The 17,768-nt window shown below is 37.9% G+C and overlaps 1 protein-coding gene across 1 annotated transcript in view; it reads right to left on the reverse strand.

Annotated features, from left to right (window-relative positions):
• LOC109052911 (pericentrin-like) overlaps positions 1 to 10,730 on the reverse strand; it is a 33,383-nt gene extending 22,653 nt beyond the window's left edge. Inside the window, 18 exon segments of the mRNA XM_042755035.1 lie at positions 48 to 264; positions 492 to 570; positions 1,072 to 1,318; positions 1,518 to 1,629; positions 1,716 to 1,816; positions 2,177 to 2,411; positions 2,536 to 2,615; positions 2,782 to 2,800; positions 2,802 to 3,038; positions 3,924 to 3,943; positions 3,946 to 4,066; positions 4,167 to 4,262; positions 4,432 to 4,620; positions 4,807 to 6,774; positions 6,872 to 6,967; positions 7,330 to 7,479; positions 8,623 to 8,817; positions 10,638 to 10,730. Coding sequence (XP_042610969.1) covers positions 48 to 264; positions 492 to 570; positions 1,072 to 1,318; positions 1,518 to 1,629; positions 1,716 to 1,816; positions 2,177 to 2,411; positions 2,536 to 2,615; positions 2,782 to 2,800; positions 2,802 to 3,038; positions 3,924 to 3,943; positions 3,946 to 4,066; positions 4,167 to 4,262; positions 4,432 to 4,620; positions 4,807 to 6,774; positions 6,872 to 6,967; positions 7,330 to 7,479; positions 8,623 to 8,727 — 4,072 coding nt within the window. The 5' untranslated portion in view covers positions 8,728 to 8,817; positions 10,638 to 10,730.
• Between the last annotated feature and the right edge of the window lie 7,038 nt (positions 10,731 to 17,768).

Below are 17,768 nucleotides of genomic sequence, written 5' to 3' on the forward strand. Positions count from 1 at the left end.
GATGTTAAAAAAAAAAGAAGCTTGGAACACACTCAACAAAGCTTTACCTTTGATATGGTTGTCAGAGAGTTTGGCACGGAGCTGTTCTAGTTCATGAGCATGTTTGGTGTTGAACTGGTCAATGGTCTTTAGTATCGGGTCAGTGAGCTCAGTGCGAGCCTGGAGTAGTTCTTCTTTATAAGTCAGAGCCATGCTGGACCGCAGCTGCTCCAGTTCCTGCTGGTGTCTCTCCTCTAACTGCAGCCGCAGGGAATCCAGCTCCTCCTGCAAACACACCAACACAGTTATAGTACTTGCAAAGAACACATACATGAATCAGCTTGTTCCTAACTTTTTATAATACTAATAAACTGGTCAGTTGAAATTGCTGAAAGATTAGGAAGACCTTTATTTGGAAATAATGTGAACTGCAGCAACATTAAGTAAATTATGGGTAAATTTGATTTTATGAAGTGTTATCTCAATTCAACACCAACAAAAACACAATTTACCTTGTGTTTCTCTAGCTGTCTTGTGATCTCTTCCATAGCATCATTCATGTCATCATCACTCTTCCCTTCTGAAAGAAAGCTACAAAACAACATTGTGTTACAAATGACTCTAGTATTAACAAACACAAACTATTTGTTCAACTCTATGCACTCGCTTTGGCTGAAAAATAAATGTCGGGCCTTTTTTGATGTTTGAATTAAGTTTACTTACATTTTATACATTTCAATGGAATAAACACAATTGTGAAATGGCATGGTGGGCCAAATCATAAAGGAATGTTTAGACCGTGGGCCCTGGTTTGGTCATTTCTACTACAGGATGAATTACTGGAGCTGTATTATTCCTCACCTACACTGCTTAGGATACAAGTGCCAATGTTACATCTGATACGGATAACAATCCGAGGTGATCAGACCAGGTGTATCAGGTAAAAATGGGACATATGATCCTCAATTGTATAATGATGTAAATGCAAGCACAAAGCAAAATTTTAAATTACAGCATCACTAATGACACTAAAATATAGTCCTGGGCCTTAACACAAGTTTATAACCCCAGAAACAGGAGATCCAAGCAAACCTTGCATCTCCAGTCTTGAGCACAGAGTCCTCCAGGGCTCTCTCTACAAGGCGTAGCTGCAGGAGTGCGATTTCTTCCCGATGACTCTCTTCGGTGACCCAGAGTCTCTGCTCGAAATAGGTGCGGAGGTTTTCCAGCTCGATCTCATTCTGCTCTTTGATTTCCTGCCGCTGCTGAGTGAATTCTTGTTTTAGTCGCTCAATGTCATCAACCCGCGATGAGCGTGCAAGCAACTGCTCTTTCAGCTCTATAGAGAAAGAATTACAGATCATTGTAGTCCACATCATCACTAAAATAATAGGAACTTTGCTGAAAACAAACATCAATTCAGAGGAAATAAAACTGGTTTTATTATAAATAATAAATGAGTAAGACAATACAGCAGTCTAAGCCCACAGAGATGTTCAAAAACAGAAAATGGTTTAAAGGGAAATAGCCCAGCCTGCCTCCAAGCTCCTGTCTGTTGGTTCTCATGCTCTCCAGCTGGGACCAGAGGTTTGAGATCTCCTGTTCTGAACTGGTCTTCAGTTCCACCTTTTCTGACTGCAGACGCTCAACCTTTCACAAAGACCTTGCCTCAGTACAAATAAAAATAAAACATTTGCATTGCAATTTTTTTGCAATAAATACCACGTGCATGGTACCTCTTGCTTCAACTCTTTTTCTCTCTGCTCCAGGGCTCGAGAACGCTCCAGTTGCTCTTGCAGAGCCACCTTGTGACATGCAACCAACTCCTCAACTGCACCTGAAAAGCAAGGGATGGGAATTTCGGGAATTTCAGACCTGTTGATTGTTTGCTTCAGTTGTTACAATGTTACACTTTCTTTCTTGGTTTGGTTCAAAATGCATTTGGGCTGCAAGGCTTTCACCACAACTGAAATACTCCAAAGTTTTCAATTGAGCCAAGCCTAGTCATTCAGGTGATATCGAACCACTTGTTATGGTGTGTTCGCAAATGCTTAAATCAAACTAAGGGAGAAAGACCACTGGGTTCTGAAACAAACATTCCAAACAAGCCAGTTGCAAATACCCACAAAAACTGGACCAGCAAACTGTATCACTGTCAATATGGCTTAGTTCACACAGTTGTTTAAATGACACTCACGTGCAGCAGCATCTCTGTCAGTCAAGGCCTGGTTGAGCTCTTTTTCCAGATTCTTAATGTCTTGATCTCTGGAATGCTGCAGGTCTTCTAGCCTACCCTGTGTCTCTGAGAAAGCTACTTCAGCCTCAGTAAGGGCCGCCTGGGTCTCACTAAGTTTATGTTGGACATCATTTAATTGACTTTGAAGTTCTGTCTTGACCTTCTCAGACTCCAAGAGCCACTCTGCCTTTAGAGCCTATGGAGAAAAGAAAACACCTCACTGCACAAATCTGTTTCACACCTTGTTCTTGGCAAGCCACAATATCTCAGTGGGTCAAGATGTTTGTCTTTTGAAAAAAAAAAAAAAAAAAAATATTCACCTCTAGTTTACAGGCCTGCAACTGCTCCACTGAGCTCTTCTGTTCCAAAGCTCTCCTCTCCCAATCCTGATTCAGATTATCTAAACAGTGAAAGAAACATATTCAACAACAGATCCACAAAAAAAAAAAAAAAAAAAAAAAAAACACATACTTTTAGCAAACACACATCCTACTGCATTCCCACAGTACTAAAGAAATACTACAAAGAATAACATTTTGATATTATACCACAAACCAAACCCTCACCAATCTCTTGCTGGTGCACCTCTTTGGTTTCGTTGCTCCTGCTCTTGGCTCTGCTCACGGATTCGCTGCAGCTCAAACTGTTGGCGTGTCTGCAGCATGGCGCTTTCCTGTGCCCATTTCTCTCGTAACATTGTCTGCAGCTCGCTGAGGGCCCCTTCCTTATCTTTCTGCATGTTGGTTTGAGAAAGCTCCAGCTGAGCAGTGTGCAAGTTTGTCAAACTCAGCCGCAAGGCTTCAAGCTCCAGGTTGTGCTGGCTCTGATTATTAAGAGTAAAACCAACAAACATGACTGTGGAATTGTGGTTAGGGCGATACTAAAGAAAAGCAGTTAAAAAATGGGTATGTTTAGAATGGCACATTGCTGTACTGCTATTAGGAACGCAGCACACATACTTCTTGTCAGACACAGTGGTCATAGCCAGCTGCTGAGCTCCTGTGCTAGCTGCTGTAGAGACGTAGGCAACAGCCCAAGAAAAAGGCATTTATATTTCCATGATGTTAATTTACATGGAGGGTAATACCATTAATTGGTGCGGATTACACTTCAACTGGGAACACATGCATTGTTTTTTTTTTTCAATTAGAATGTATCTAATATTACAATTTTAAGTAGCAAAACGTGAATAATTTATGTAAATATTTAAAACACCATTGCAATGCTGCATTCCATTTTTTAGGCTATTAAAAATGCTACTCTTCAAAAGTTTTGGGTCTTTAAGATTTTTTTTTTTTTAAATGCTTTTGAAAACCTTTTATGTTTACCAAGGTAGCATTTATTTGTGTAAAAATTTTAAAATATCACAACAAAATAAGATATCAGTTTTCCATTTTAATATATTTTAAAAATATATCTTCAGTATCACATGATCTCTGATACATTTTTTCAGATTGTTAATGAATAGAAAGTTCAAAAGAATGGGATATATTTGAAATAGAAATCTTTTTAAACATATTGGGATATATTTGAAATAGAAATAAGTTAATGCATCCTTGTCGAAATTATTAATTCCTTTCTTTTATATATATATATATATATATATATATATATATATATATATATATATATATAGCAGCATGTCAGCATTACATTTCCAAAACATACCCCAAGACCCAAATAAAAATCCTGAGATTTCAACAAGTACTTGTGTTTGGAGTAGCTCAGCTGGTGTGCAGCCTCCAGGCCGTCTTGCAGTTCCCTGGAGAGCTCATCATTAAGTCTGCCAATTTCCTCACTATGTTGGGCAGCCAGCTGTGTCAGCTCCCTCTCGTGTTCTCGTTCATAGACCTAGGACAAAGATTTGAAAGAATTAAGAGATACATATGATCCATATAGATGTGAGGTCACATTGCTAGGGTAAATAAAGTTAAGTAATAGGTTGTTTAACCTGTTTAATCATGCTTATCTGTCTCTTCTGCTCATCTTCCAGACGAGCAGACTGCTCAGAAAGTTCACGTTCAAAACGTACATTCAAGTATTTAACCTGGAGGTGAGATATCAACTGTTATGTACAGTATGCACAATTTCATGTAACTCCTTTCAACCACTTAATTACACAACTTTTCAGTTATATTCACTCAATGTGTCTTTTTCACTTGTTATCCTTTTAATTGGACATTCTCCCACAGTTACTGTCACAACCTGGTTCTCACCTCTTTCTGGTGTTTCTCTTCCAGAATTTTCTTCTCCTCCTCATGTTGCTTCTGTCTTTCTTCCAGATCCTGTTTGACTATGATGAGTTCTTTCATTAAGGCACTCTCCTTCTCCATGTATTCCTCTTCTGCCTTCTCTTGTGCTTCCTTGAATTCCTTGAGCTCTGCATCCTTTGATTCAATTTGGTGCTAGAGAGAAAGATACGAGTTACTTGGAGGACCACATTTGTGTGTCATATACATAAAATACTCCAGTTTTTGACATTCTGAAAACAGAGTACACAAATGTATGCATTTGTTCATTCTCATTATACTTTATACTAGAGCTTATGCATTAAGTATGCTATATTTCAAAAAAGCAATTAAGTTTTAAACCTCAAAGTTCTTCAGTTCTGATTCAAGAACCTTCTCCATGCTCTTTGCTTGGTCCTCCAAAGCTTGGAGACGTCTTTCAAGGGTAGATTTCTCCTCTTCCATATTGGTGAGGTTCTCTTTAAGGCACACTAGTTTAGACTCAAGGTCTGTCTTCTCTTTCTCTAAGTTCTTCAACTGTCTAACCTTCTCCTCTACTTCAGCTTTGAGCTGTTGAAGCTCACTACTGGCTTGGTCCACCTGCAAGGTCCTTTGACCAAGCAGCACTGAAGTAGCTTGTTGTTTTTCTTTTTGTTGCTCCAGCTGAAGTAGAAATTCATCTCTCTGAGCTTTCAAAGAGGAAGGCTCACTATTTACAGAGTCATGAGTTGCTTTCTGTTCATGGACATCCTTCACTAGCTGCTCCTGACATTTGAGCTTTAGCACCAATTGGGTATTTTCCTCCCTTAGTTCCTTTAACATCTCCTCTACAAATAAAAGGATTGAGGTTTTATTGGAATCAGTGTTGTCAGGCATTAATCTTTCATCGTCCTGAAGCTGCATCTGTTTCCAGATCTGCAGGTGACTCAGTGTGTTTTTGAGATTGTCTTCTTCATGCATTTTTTGGCTTATAATTTCCTCATACTGAATTCTTTTCTCACGTTCCATCTCCAAGTCCCACTTAGCTTCCTCCAGCTCCTCCGAAGCTTTGCTCCAACGCTCCCGTGCCTCCTCAACCTCCTCAGCAGAGTGCCGAACCTCCTCTTGAAGAACCTCAAGCTGTCGTTCCCGCTCTTCTAACTGCTCTGACAGGTCTCGGCACTGCTGGATTAGAAGCTCTTTAGCCAAGTCCATAGTGCCCGAGCTCTCATTCAGCTCTTCAACGACCGAGGTTGAATTTTCCCAATGGGCATCAGTGAAGGACATTTCATCAGGTTGGTGCACTTCAATGCCATGAACAACAGAGAGTTCTGGCTCAGACTGATCAGATGTGGCACTGTTAGGGACATCTGAAGCATGAAATATGACCTCAGTGTCTAGCTCAAACCTAGACGTCTCCAAGGTTTCCATCAGGCTACGTTCCTCCACACTTCCTTCAATTGATGAGCTTTCTTGAGGGCCTTCGGAGGCCAAGTAACGCTCCATAAGAACATCCTGGAAACCCCCTGCAGAGATGTCAAAACTATAGTTGTCTCTGACAGCATTCTCAGTGGCCGTCTCTTCATTGTAATGTTCTTTGGAGACTTTGTTCCAGGGTAAATCTGCACCAAAGTCTTTGGAAACACTATGATGAGAATTAGTATCTTGACTTTGAGCCTCGTTTAGCAGCTCCTGGATGCGACGGATCTCATCAGAGTGCTCCTTTTGCAGGCGACTAAGGGCAGCCTCATGAGCTTCGCTTAGCTGGGCTACATTCAATTCCCTTTCCTCCTCCAGAGTCTGTAGCCTGAGATCATAATTGGAAATATCGGCTTCATATTTGGAACGCACATGTCGTCCTGTCTCCTCCTCTTCATGTAGATGATTTTGAAGCTCCTTCACAAGGTTATCTAGTCTAGCCATTTCTTGGTTCAGTTCATCTTTCTCTGCTTTATATTTCTGGGCTTCCTGGGCTTGTGTTTCATTAACAGCAGCCAGATGAGCTTCCATTAGGGTCTTCTCATTCTCCAGACTCTGTACCCTCTTCTGAAATGCTTCTACTTGTTCTTGAGCTCGCTGGCTGTTCTTACGTTCTTCCTCTAACTCAGCTCTAAGACTTTGCATTAAAGCTTCAGAGTTTGAGTCAGGACCGTTGTCCAGGAACAGGGAGCTCATAGCGGATAAATCTAAACCACCATGTTCATCAAGTCTTAGATCTTTTTGATCAGCACTTCTCTGGGTAAAGGCATGTTGAAGCTTAGAGAGGGATTTTTCCATGGCACACAGTTTCTGTTGCAGGTCTGTGATCTCAGTTTCTTTTTGGGCCAAGAGGCACTGTTGTTCCTTGGTCATCTATAAAACAAATGGAATAAATACAAGTTGATGAAACAAAAGTGCATATTTTGCTTCAAATAACAAGCTTAACCGTTAAAAAGACACGTGTCCTAACCTGTTGCGACTCCTCCAATTGTACATGCAGCTGATTCTGAACAGCCTGGGTCAGATCCACACACCCTTGACGCTTGCCACATAGATATTCTTTAGCCTGCAAGTAGTATTACATTTCATTCATTTAGACTTATTTAGTTGCAAATTGGGGACTAAGAACTAACAGGTTTCGTTCATTTGGCCATTAAGGAAACCAAGACATTTCAGATTGTCCATATTCAGAGGATTTGGGGTATTGTTAGCAGAAGTCATCATTTTTCATGTCTAACAGAGCCCAGCATTTTTCTGTTTTGGCCTTTCTAACCAAACATTAAACATTCTCAAGATCACAAATCTGACAATCACTATGTTATAAAGTACTCCATTTAAATTAAATAGGGTCTGTTAGAATCAATACGTGCCGAGGACTAGAGGCAGGATTGAGAAACTTTTCTTTTTTAATAAATGTATGAACTTTACCTGCTGTAGTTGCTGTTGTAGTGCTTGAATCTGACCAGTAAGCTGCTGTGCCTCCAGTTGCACCTGTTCCCTGCTCTGCAGCGCCACCTGCAGGTTCTTACTAAGCTGTGATATGATCTCATTCCGTTTCACTATTGCAGCCTGTAATTGCTGTGTGAAGAATTAAGTAATTCCAACAGTATGCTTTAAGTATCTGTAAATAACATTCACAACTACAATATTTTTAAATTGGACTCTAGCCAACGAGTTACATTATACAGAATAAGCACAAACACTTTGACACCTAAAAATCTAGGCTTCCTGGAACAAGAAATCATAATCCTTAAATCCGTGAGTGGAATGAACACATACATTTAACCTCATCCATGAAATTTAATTGGTTGTTCTTTCCCTCTGCACACATCACAAGGCTTTAAAAATGAATTCTCTAAAATTCAAGCAAAACCAATTATGGTAAACACTACGCTCCAGAAAGCAGAACTCTGCCTTAGGTTTCTAGATTTGTGCATAACCATGACTACAAATGAATCCATTCAAACGGACAGATGTAACCCAGTTTGGAGAGAATGTTTCTCTGTTCTATTTCAGGATAATGGCTGTATCATGAAAAAACATTGCTGCACAGACATGCACTTCAAATTTCAACTGAAATCTTTCAATACAAAAATCATCTGAGAAAAAGAGTGTTAGACATGGTCTCCACAGAGCTGGGATTACTGCCGTTTAAAGAAAAAATTATTATTTATGTATATATGTATATATATGTGTATGTATGTTAATGTATACATTTAGATTTATATATATATATATATATAGATATATATATATATAATATATATATATTATATATATATATATATATATATATATATATATATATATATTATATTATATATATATAAAAATCTTATTGTTTAAATTTACATACACACGATTATTGCCAAACAAAAATAAACATTGTTGTGTTTTTTGGGCTAATGTGCATGTTGTGCTTCTGATCTCATGAATGGGCAGAAATGTACCAAACATGCATGAAAGAAATGGAAAAATATAACTGCAATTTTGTGTGTTACTTAAAGCAGTGGTTCCCAACCATGTTCCTGGATGCCCCCCAACACTGCATTTTTTATGTCACCCTAATCAAACACACCTGATTTCAGATCATCAGCTCATTAGACTCCAAGACCTGAATTGGGTGTTTTAGAGAACGGAGAGAGATGCAAAAATGTTCAGTTGTGGGGGGGCCTCCACGAATGTGGTTGGGAACCACTGACTTAAAGGGTAAAGGTTTACCTTCAGTTGTTCTTTGCCAGTATGTGCAACTATAATCATTTCTGCAAGTTCGTCCTCTGCCTGATCAGGCAGCTCTGACTCTGCCAGAGACCCAGAAGAGGACATCTGTTCCTGGGAATCAGTTTCATCATCCACACTGCTGCACTGATGGATCTCTGGAACACTGCTGTCTGTGCCATCAGGTCTGAGTGATGCCTAAACGTTCAGACAAACATTCATACTTTCTACAGTTACCATGACTACATTGCCCTTAGCCATGTTATGCTAGCTAACTGACCTATTTCAGATGGGGGAACACAAATATACATGCTATAGATTTGAAATTTTCTGTATTGTGTGGCACATGCTATTTGCATGGCAAGACTGCAGGCTTAATGTCTAAATAACATGTAAAGAAGTTTTTCAATGTTCAGTTGAAATAATCTGAAATTAAACTCAAATGACTGGAAATGGATATTGTACATTAGTGATTATAGACATTATGCCCTTTAGAAAAATGTCACAAACAAAAAAATCCAAGCACTCAAAGTCAATGAAGTGAAAGCGTAAACTGACCCACTTCTTAAAGAGGCCATATCATAAAAATGCTAATAAAAATGTGTGCGCCATATTTTGGTATATAATAACATTTTTCTACATTTTTAGAACCGTTATAAATAAAACCGTTTTAGAGATCAGGAACCTTAATAAAAACTAAAAAATTTTATCTGGCTTTAAGATAAAAAAGCATCTATACTGCTTTATTCTTATTGCATCACTGGTACTGTTGCATCTGACTGGTGTCAGAAAACTACAAAAGTTTTTTGCATTGATATTAGCAGTTTAGTTTCAATGAACATCACTGGGGTAGCAAGTTTTTAGGTTTGGAAATATTTAACATAAATCAAGTTTTTTTTATCTCAAATAAAAATGTGATCCTTAATAATATGGCGTTAAAATACAAGTCAAGTGAATTGTCTTTGCGCTTGCTTTGTATTACATCTTTAAAAAAAAAATTGTGTTCTGTAACAAACGAAACATTTTTGTCAGTTTAAGAAACACTTCAAAAGGGATGTATGTAGAATTCAGAAACCCTTGTTGGCCATTAGGTAAAACTGCATCCAGCAATTTTTTTTGCTCATTCTCATACTGGTGCACATGTAACTACAATAAACTGAATGTGATTCAGTTTGCTGTATTCATGGTGAAAGTGAATTTTACTTTTTCTAAGGCCATGTCCACATGTACACAGGTATTTTTTATAAGCAGAGTTTTCCCTTCTTCGCCCTGGCAGACATTTTCAAAATGTTCTGTTTCAGTGACCTGGTGCTTGCGTTTCCTGAAGAACAGGAAAACCGTGTAGAAAAAGCTGTGGTTTTAAAACAACCGCGTTCGTGTGGACAGGGGCCCAAGTAAAAAGTCAAAAACATTGATACACAGTTAATGAACATCCAGATACCATCCCCACTGATAAGAGTGATGCTTAGATTAATATGTAAATATGTACTGTAAATTTTCCTAAATAAAGTAAAAACAACAAAAATAATAGCAGTGAGGAAAACAGTGGTTAAGAAAGCATCTGATCATAGCAGTGTGGGATGTTTACACAAGCTCTGCAATTCACCCGCATCATGTCGATAGATGAGGTAGCCTAATCAAAATTACACTGTTGTGATAGTTTTATCAAAGTATACCTGAGACTACAGACTATATAGACCTGGCTATGAGACTATAGTTTGAATTAATCCCCTTTCTTTGTATGATATATTGACATTACAATAAAGAATAGCTCTTTTAGCATTAATCTAAACATTGTATAAGCATTTGATACATGAGGCTCTCAGACACACATGTAAAATCCATCATTTTGATATTCCTGGCAAAAACATCCTGACTCCTTGAAATAAAAATGAATCTACAGGCTTTTCATAAACAACCCAGGAAATAATTACAAATTGTTCCCACATTGACAAAAAAAAAAAGTGATTAAGACATGAAAATTCAACATATAGCCCCTTTAAAATTAAAATGCAAACCTCTGAGGGTTCCTTGTTGATCTCTCCATGACAATCATCTGTCTGCGGTTCCTCTAGGTGGCGCTCTTGCACGGACTGTTCTTCCGTTTGGACAGTCTGCCTCCTCTTCGGCGTCTTTTTCTGCGTGTTCGAACTTTGTTTTTTGCCTGGCGCTGTCTAAAGTTAGCAAGCTGCGCCAGAGGTTGAGAGACAGGGTAGAGGAAAACGTACATCAGGATGAGATAGCAGGTACACAGAATCAGCATTGTGCTGGGCTTTAAACATAAGCCCATGTCAACAGACAAACAGACACATCTCCAGCACGACTGACATTTTATACAAAATAAACAAAATTAAGGCAAATTCATCTTCATCTCAAGGATCGGTTTAGTCCATAATGTAAGACAACAGCCAAAAAACAGGTTCAAAAAGCTGATCTCCAAAACGATGGGCTCTTCAGCTTCTAAAAATCATCATCCTCTTCCTTTTTTGGAAAATCCCTGATCATCAAGCATGAAAATGTGTTGAGGCTTAAAACAGCACAATTCTGCAAGAGATTGATTCTCACAGCTGCCTTTGAAGCTTATTCCAGATTAAAAGCAAGCTCAAATGAGCCCTGCTAAACCAAATATGACAATGGTACTTCTATGAACAAACATCAGCATAACCCCTAAGGCTGTTAAATTAGTCACATGACAGCAATTGCACCATGGTTCAACCAAACAGAACACCATATGATTCCTGGGCAGGTCTATGAAAACATTAAGACCACCAAATTGAAAATGATGTGCTCTGCAGAACCCACTGAAAACTAAATGAAGAGAGAAAAATGAAGAGGAGGAGCGAATACAACGTAAACCTTTCACATATACATGCATACTGTGACCTAACGTGAAGCTGCTCTCTGGTATAACCCCCAAACCCAGATCAGAGTACGAATACACCTGAAAACACACACACACACTCACACACACACACACACAAGAGAGCAGGCTATTCCTCTGCATTACATCTGACCTGCTTTCATAAACATGTAGGGAATCAGTTTGTGTTTCGCCCACTGACTGTCAAATCACATAAGATGTTACGAGGAGAGCCTGGGGGACCACAAGCCACAAACAGGATCTAGAAAAGCCACTTACATATAATACTCAGGCTTAAGCATTCAGTGGTCACTAAAATGGTGTGCTCATCTTAATTAAATATAAATTAAAATATGTTGACTTTAAAAAAACATCTGAAGTTACCAAAGCTGTGCTATGTGCAGACAGTTGATTGCCGACCAGTTAACAACAACCATGGCAACAAGCTAGCCCACTCTAGGAACAGGTAATCTTTAAGCTAAATTAACCTAACAACTAACTATCAACAATACAGACGTAGCCCATTAAAAGCTAATGTTAGATGCTCGAACATTAATGCATTTCATGTGGCTGAAGTTACAAGATGAAATTCAGGGTTTGACAAGAATGGATCCAGGGACTCAGAGCAAGGTGCGTGATTTAGATGAGGATTTGTTGAAATTCCGAAGAGCGACTCTTAATACTCTATTTTGGTTCAAATTAGAGATAAATCTATTATAGAAAAAATATTAAATTAATAACTGTTAAATGGAAACTATAATCTTGATAGTGACAAAAAAAAACAAAGTTGATAAGGCAAAGGGACGACAGAGGACTTTTTTTTTTTATTTGTACAATAAAAGTAAACTTTTGTGTGGTCCACATAAAAATAAATACTATATATGATTAAAACAACATTGGGGTGATTAAACGGCTACACCATTTATATTTAATGAATCTGAAAATTCATACTTGCAATGTTTAGTTTCAATCGTGTGGTGCCTCCTGCAGGTCTATTTATAAATAACAAGCAGTTTCTTATGTGGACTGAATAATCATCATCCAACAATGAGTGAAAGTGATTCAGTAAAGGGAATGTAGCAAATATCGTATTGTTCACATAATTTGAAGCGCTTGTTCCTTGGTAAAAGGAGGAAGGTTAAAGAAACACCTAACAAACGAAAAAGATGCCACTTATATTCCTGATTCATTCATTGCGGATAAAGAGCATTTCACCGTTGAAGCATCTCTTGAGCTAAATATATAACGTGACTGTAGATACCTGTGAGATGCACTGATTCTGCCTAAGCTGACAGAGCTGTATCCCATTCCCATCAGCAAATATATAACTATTTGCAACATAAGTTTTTTTTTTTTTAACCGCAAAGCCAACACTCACTCCAACTCCCTACCCCCCCCCCCCCCCCCCCCCCCCCCCCCCCCCCCCCCCCCCCCCCCCCCCCCTCCATTTACCCAAAAATTTAACTAAATCAAACAAAATATCCCAAACGCTCCATATATTAAAAATTGAAGAAAAAAAAAACTTTCTAAAAGTCTTTTCCAGCTGAAGACGAGTCGTTCTGATTTTGAGAAAAACAGGTGGAAATAACGACGTAACGCTTACGTTACCCTCCTCATTTGGTCCATTATGACGGTTGCATAAACAAAAATTAATAAAAAAAAAAAAAAAAATACGCCGCACACTGAAGTTATGAGAAGGTTTGGAAAAATAGTACACTTGATAAATTGCGAGTTCGGCGGCGGATGGTAGCTTCTTAATGTACAAAAAAAAGTTTTTTTATTAAAGACAGTGTTTATGCACCAGAACAATGGAAAGATATCCATGCAAGGGTCGAAGTAGACTGTTACGCATCATGTTTGCTTTCCCGGAATACAAGTACCTTCTCAAATAAAAAGCAAGAAAAGAAAAGCACCTAAATAAAATACCGTTAGTCCAAATAAGTACAGATATAAAGAAGTAACTAAACAATATTAAAATTCACTACTAGCCAACGGTTAACAGTTACTCTGCTAATGTTAGCACTTAACGTTACCTTTGCTCGTCCGCGCCTCTAATTCTTCTCTGCCTTTCATCCTGATCCATTTCCTGGATCAAGGAATTTCATGGGAATGAAGGAAACACTCGAGGGGACGCCAGTCTGACTGAAAACTGCTGTGTTTCTGTAAAACTCCCTTAACGAAATTTTTCGCAATGTTTTGTGAGTTCAGGAGATTTTTCAAAGGAGGCTAAACTGTCAGTGCAATGGTCAACATGCCGCGAAGTGTGTTTGTCCCCGCCCTTATCGGATTGACAGTCTGCGAGAACCTATTAGAACTAAGGATGTGAACTTACCAGCCAATGACATTTTCTTGTTGCAGAAATACGCATACTCTTTTCAAACGCCCTCCTTTAATGCATTGGGCCATGAATGACCAATTAGGAAAGCGTGTGTGAACATGGACCCTTTGATTGACTAACGTTTCTAGAGCTCTACATTTGCTGGAGCAGGATAGAGAGAAATGAAATCCTAACGTCCAGGCTCTGTATTTGTCTGTGGTAGTCGTGTTTCCGATAGTTGTGATGACAAATGCAAGACGCGGGTAAAAAAAAAAGGGCCCCGGGTTGAAAAAGATTACCAGTAACCAGTTTTTCCACCACTACTAATATAAGGCCAAATTTCATAATTTGTAAATGTTATGGACAATTTATTTAGGCAAACTTTGATAATCTAATATTATAAGTACGAAATTAATAAACGATTTGCTAAATATTAAATATAAGCTGATAAATATAATAATTAAAGTTTATTTGAGAGTATAAAGGTATAAAAAATATAAAATTATTTAGAAATGTCAATTCCACATCAAGTATAATAACTATTTTATAATTATTCCATATTTATGTTATCATCCATTCAAGACTACAAATAAAACACCATCCTTTTGTTATGATTATTATTATTTTTCATTATTTCGAATGCTCTATGGCTCCCCCAGAAACACAAAAGCCTCTGTCTTCGGATCGTCTAATGTAACTTAGCAACTGGAGGGGTGGGCAAAGAACTCTGCAACACAGATTTGTTTTGACAACAGGACACGCTTCCACAGCAAACATGCGACAATAATTAAAATAAAAACCCATCTACAAAGTGTTTTAAAATGGCGTGGGAAAGACCCAGCGGTTGACCAAATTGACAAGACTCAGACTGGAAAATGTTGGCAAAGGTAAGTTGGTTTAATTGGATGATCATTTCTCAGTTATACATAACTGGACATGATATATTCTTTCTCTTTTGTTGACACAACATTACCTATCATTCAGACACACTTGTCAATTAAAAGACTTATTTTAATCATCTGTTTGCTCATTTTAGAGATGTGGAGAATGCGAGAGACATGACAACATTGAACGAGAAGGTTTCAGCGCCCTTTTCCACAAGTAAAACCGACTGTAGTTAATGTTGTGAACCCCACGGTTGTCTGTTTCTTTAGAATTGTTGAGAGTAGTTTAGGTACAATATACATGATTGAAATGATTTGTGTTTTGCCTCTCTGGATGAATTCTGTCCTAAAAAAAAAAAGTGCCAGACAAAAAGCCTGTTTCCTATAGTCTGTCAATCTGAACGGTTTATACCGTTAAAAACTTACTCCTGAATTATTCAACAAAGCAAAAAACTGTTGCGGCATGCCCCCACCTGACGCAAACCGGAACCCACGCGACGAAAACTGACTTAATGGCTTATATTGTGCGCCATAGGAAGTGATGATGGGCAGGCAGAGGCATTACTAAGGCGCTTTTCTGAGACGGAAGAGACAACCTCAGCTACAGAGGAATGAGGGTATGTTTCACAGAGATGATATATAAAGAATCTTCTTTGCACATAAAGAGTATTGTTTAGCTTTTAACGAATGATTAAAACAAAAGGCAGGCTGGTCTGATGAGTGTCATTTAATAGTCAATTAGAAATATTTTATCATGTAAATCACCAATATTCGTGTGCATGGAGTATGGTTAATATGCATTGACACAGGAACAGAATATGACTGGAGGCTCTTGGGAGACGACATCAACATGGGAGGGATCTCGTAGCGCAATATCATTAGTCAAACCTCTTCTGGGGCCACTGCAGCTGTGACTCTATTAAATATTCACCAAAACTGACAACACCTCGCCTCATCTTCCTCCAATATGCACCCTCAGCCCCCTCAAATATTTCAACACACCGTATGAAAAGTTTTCTCAATTTTAGTTATGAATGGTTTAATTATACACAGCATATCTGCATTTACTATTCCAGTTCAATTAAATGGCTATATTTAAGCTGTTCCAAAATATACACGTACCTAAACAAATTTGTCGGGCGTTACAATATCGGTCTGGTACACTGCTTTGTTGATTGCACTCTTTCTTAATAACTGTTATTTCTCCTTCCACAAGGTCCTCACCACAGCCGGATCCACCCATGATACAGCAGTATCAACAGCAGACAGCCTGTCATAGCACAAGTCCCACCTGCCACACAAACCTTTCATCCTACAGAATCAGGAATTATTAAAGGAAGGGATGCATCAAAAAGCAGAAAAACAGTTATGTGTATACTAAGAACACAAAAGCAATAAATAATAGTGACAGTTAGGGAATTTAAAACCTGTTAATGTCCACTAAAAGACTATTACAAGATTATAAGTATTGCTGTGTAACAAATGACATAATGTTCAAAGGTTTGAGTCAGAAAAACTTAGTTTTCGTATTTTGCCCTTGAGAGAGGAGAGCAAATATTTAGCCAAGGACAAATCGCGATCAACAAGTGCGCAAGTAAAGGAATTTTATCATGTGATGTAAGATTTCTATTTCAAATGCTGTTCTTCACACTTTCTGTTCATTCAAAGAAATCCTTAAAAATACAAAGTATAAGACCTGATTCTTGAAGAATCAGGGTGACGAAGTAGTGAAATAATACATATTATAATCTATAGTTCTGTTTCGAAATAAAATATAACAAAAGATACGATACTTATATCTGACTGTTTTTGACTGCATTTTTTAAATAAATACTATAAACTTTAATAAATAAGAATCTGTCTATATTAAAACACGGCGTTGAAGTTGCATGCAGTAGTAGCTGATAAGAAGTTAGAGTATTAAATGGAGTTTAAATACCACTTCAAGATTTATGCCTACTGTAGGCCAGAAGTTCTTACTTTATCATTTTGATGACAGAATGGTGGAGTTGATGCTAATGCAGAATGCACAGATGCACCAGATCATCATGCACAATATGATGCTGAAGGCTCTTACCAGCCCGAGCACTGGCCATGTAACACCAGGAGGAAGCAACAGTCAAAATCACACCTCTAGCCTCACATTCAGCAGGGCAGGTAACCATCTAGAGATGTTGTATTCCATTTAAACAATGTTTGATATTCCACAATATGTAGTAATAAGTTACAATGCCACGTTTGATGTTGTTTAGGACCTTCAACATTCAACAACGAGGGAGGGGTTGTCCCATCAATCACCAATCACTACGGCTCCCATTGTACCACCCTCTTCCTCCAATTGGCTGCTCTTTTTGGCACCTCTTTGATGCCAGCAGGACAAGCGGGACTCATCAGCCAACAGTGCAGCCTGTGATTGGTCCTGTAAATCTGCCCCCCTTAAAACACGTAAGAGTCTCAATGTAATGATACCAATAAATAATAATACAAATTTATTTAAAAACCCCCTTTAAAAAACCATTGTTTTATTTTAATTATACATTTAAAAATGGAATCAGAAATTATTTTGGGGACCAGTTGCTTAGGTAAGTCTTGTCTTAGTTTACAGCAGGACCTCAACTGAACTTTATTATTTTAGAAACCTAGTGGTGTTTACAAATGTTGTTCCATTACATACATAAGATTTTACAGTGAGATCTTACACATATTGTATTGTACTAATGTTTTTGCAATCATTCTCTTAATTATGATTAGTTATGGATTATTTTGTGCTACATTTCAATGTTTAAAAATGTTTTAAACATTCACTGGTCAGTAACTGTGAATATACAATCATAATATTCTCATGTTAACTTGTTTTGCCTTTAAAGAATGGGAATTGATGCGGTGAACTCCAGGACTCCACTTGGACTCTGAAATAAAACATACGGTAAATTTATTTATCTTGTTCGCTAATATTACATATTTTTCTAATATGTTAGAAGTTCTCCTAATTATTATTATTATTTTTTGTTTTAAACTTTTTCCAGAAAAATTGCCAAGGGCAGACAGATCCCTCTTCATCTTCAAAGACAGATGATACATTGAAATG

The sequence above is a fragment of the Cyprinus carpio genome, unplaced genomic scaffold, assembly GCF_018340385.1.
Source record: "Cyprinus carpio isolate SPL01 unplaced genomic scaffold, ASM1834038v1 S000006627, whole genome shotgun sequence".
NCBI classification, from domain to species: domain Eukaryota; kingdom Metazoa; phylum Chordata; class Actinopteri; order Cypriniformes; family Cyprinidae; genus Cyprinus; species Cyprinus carpio.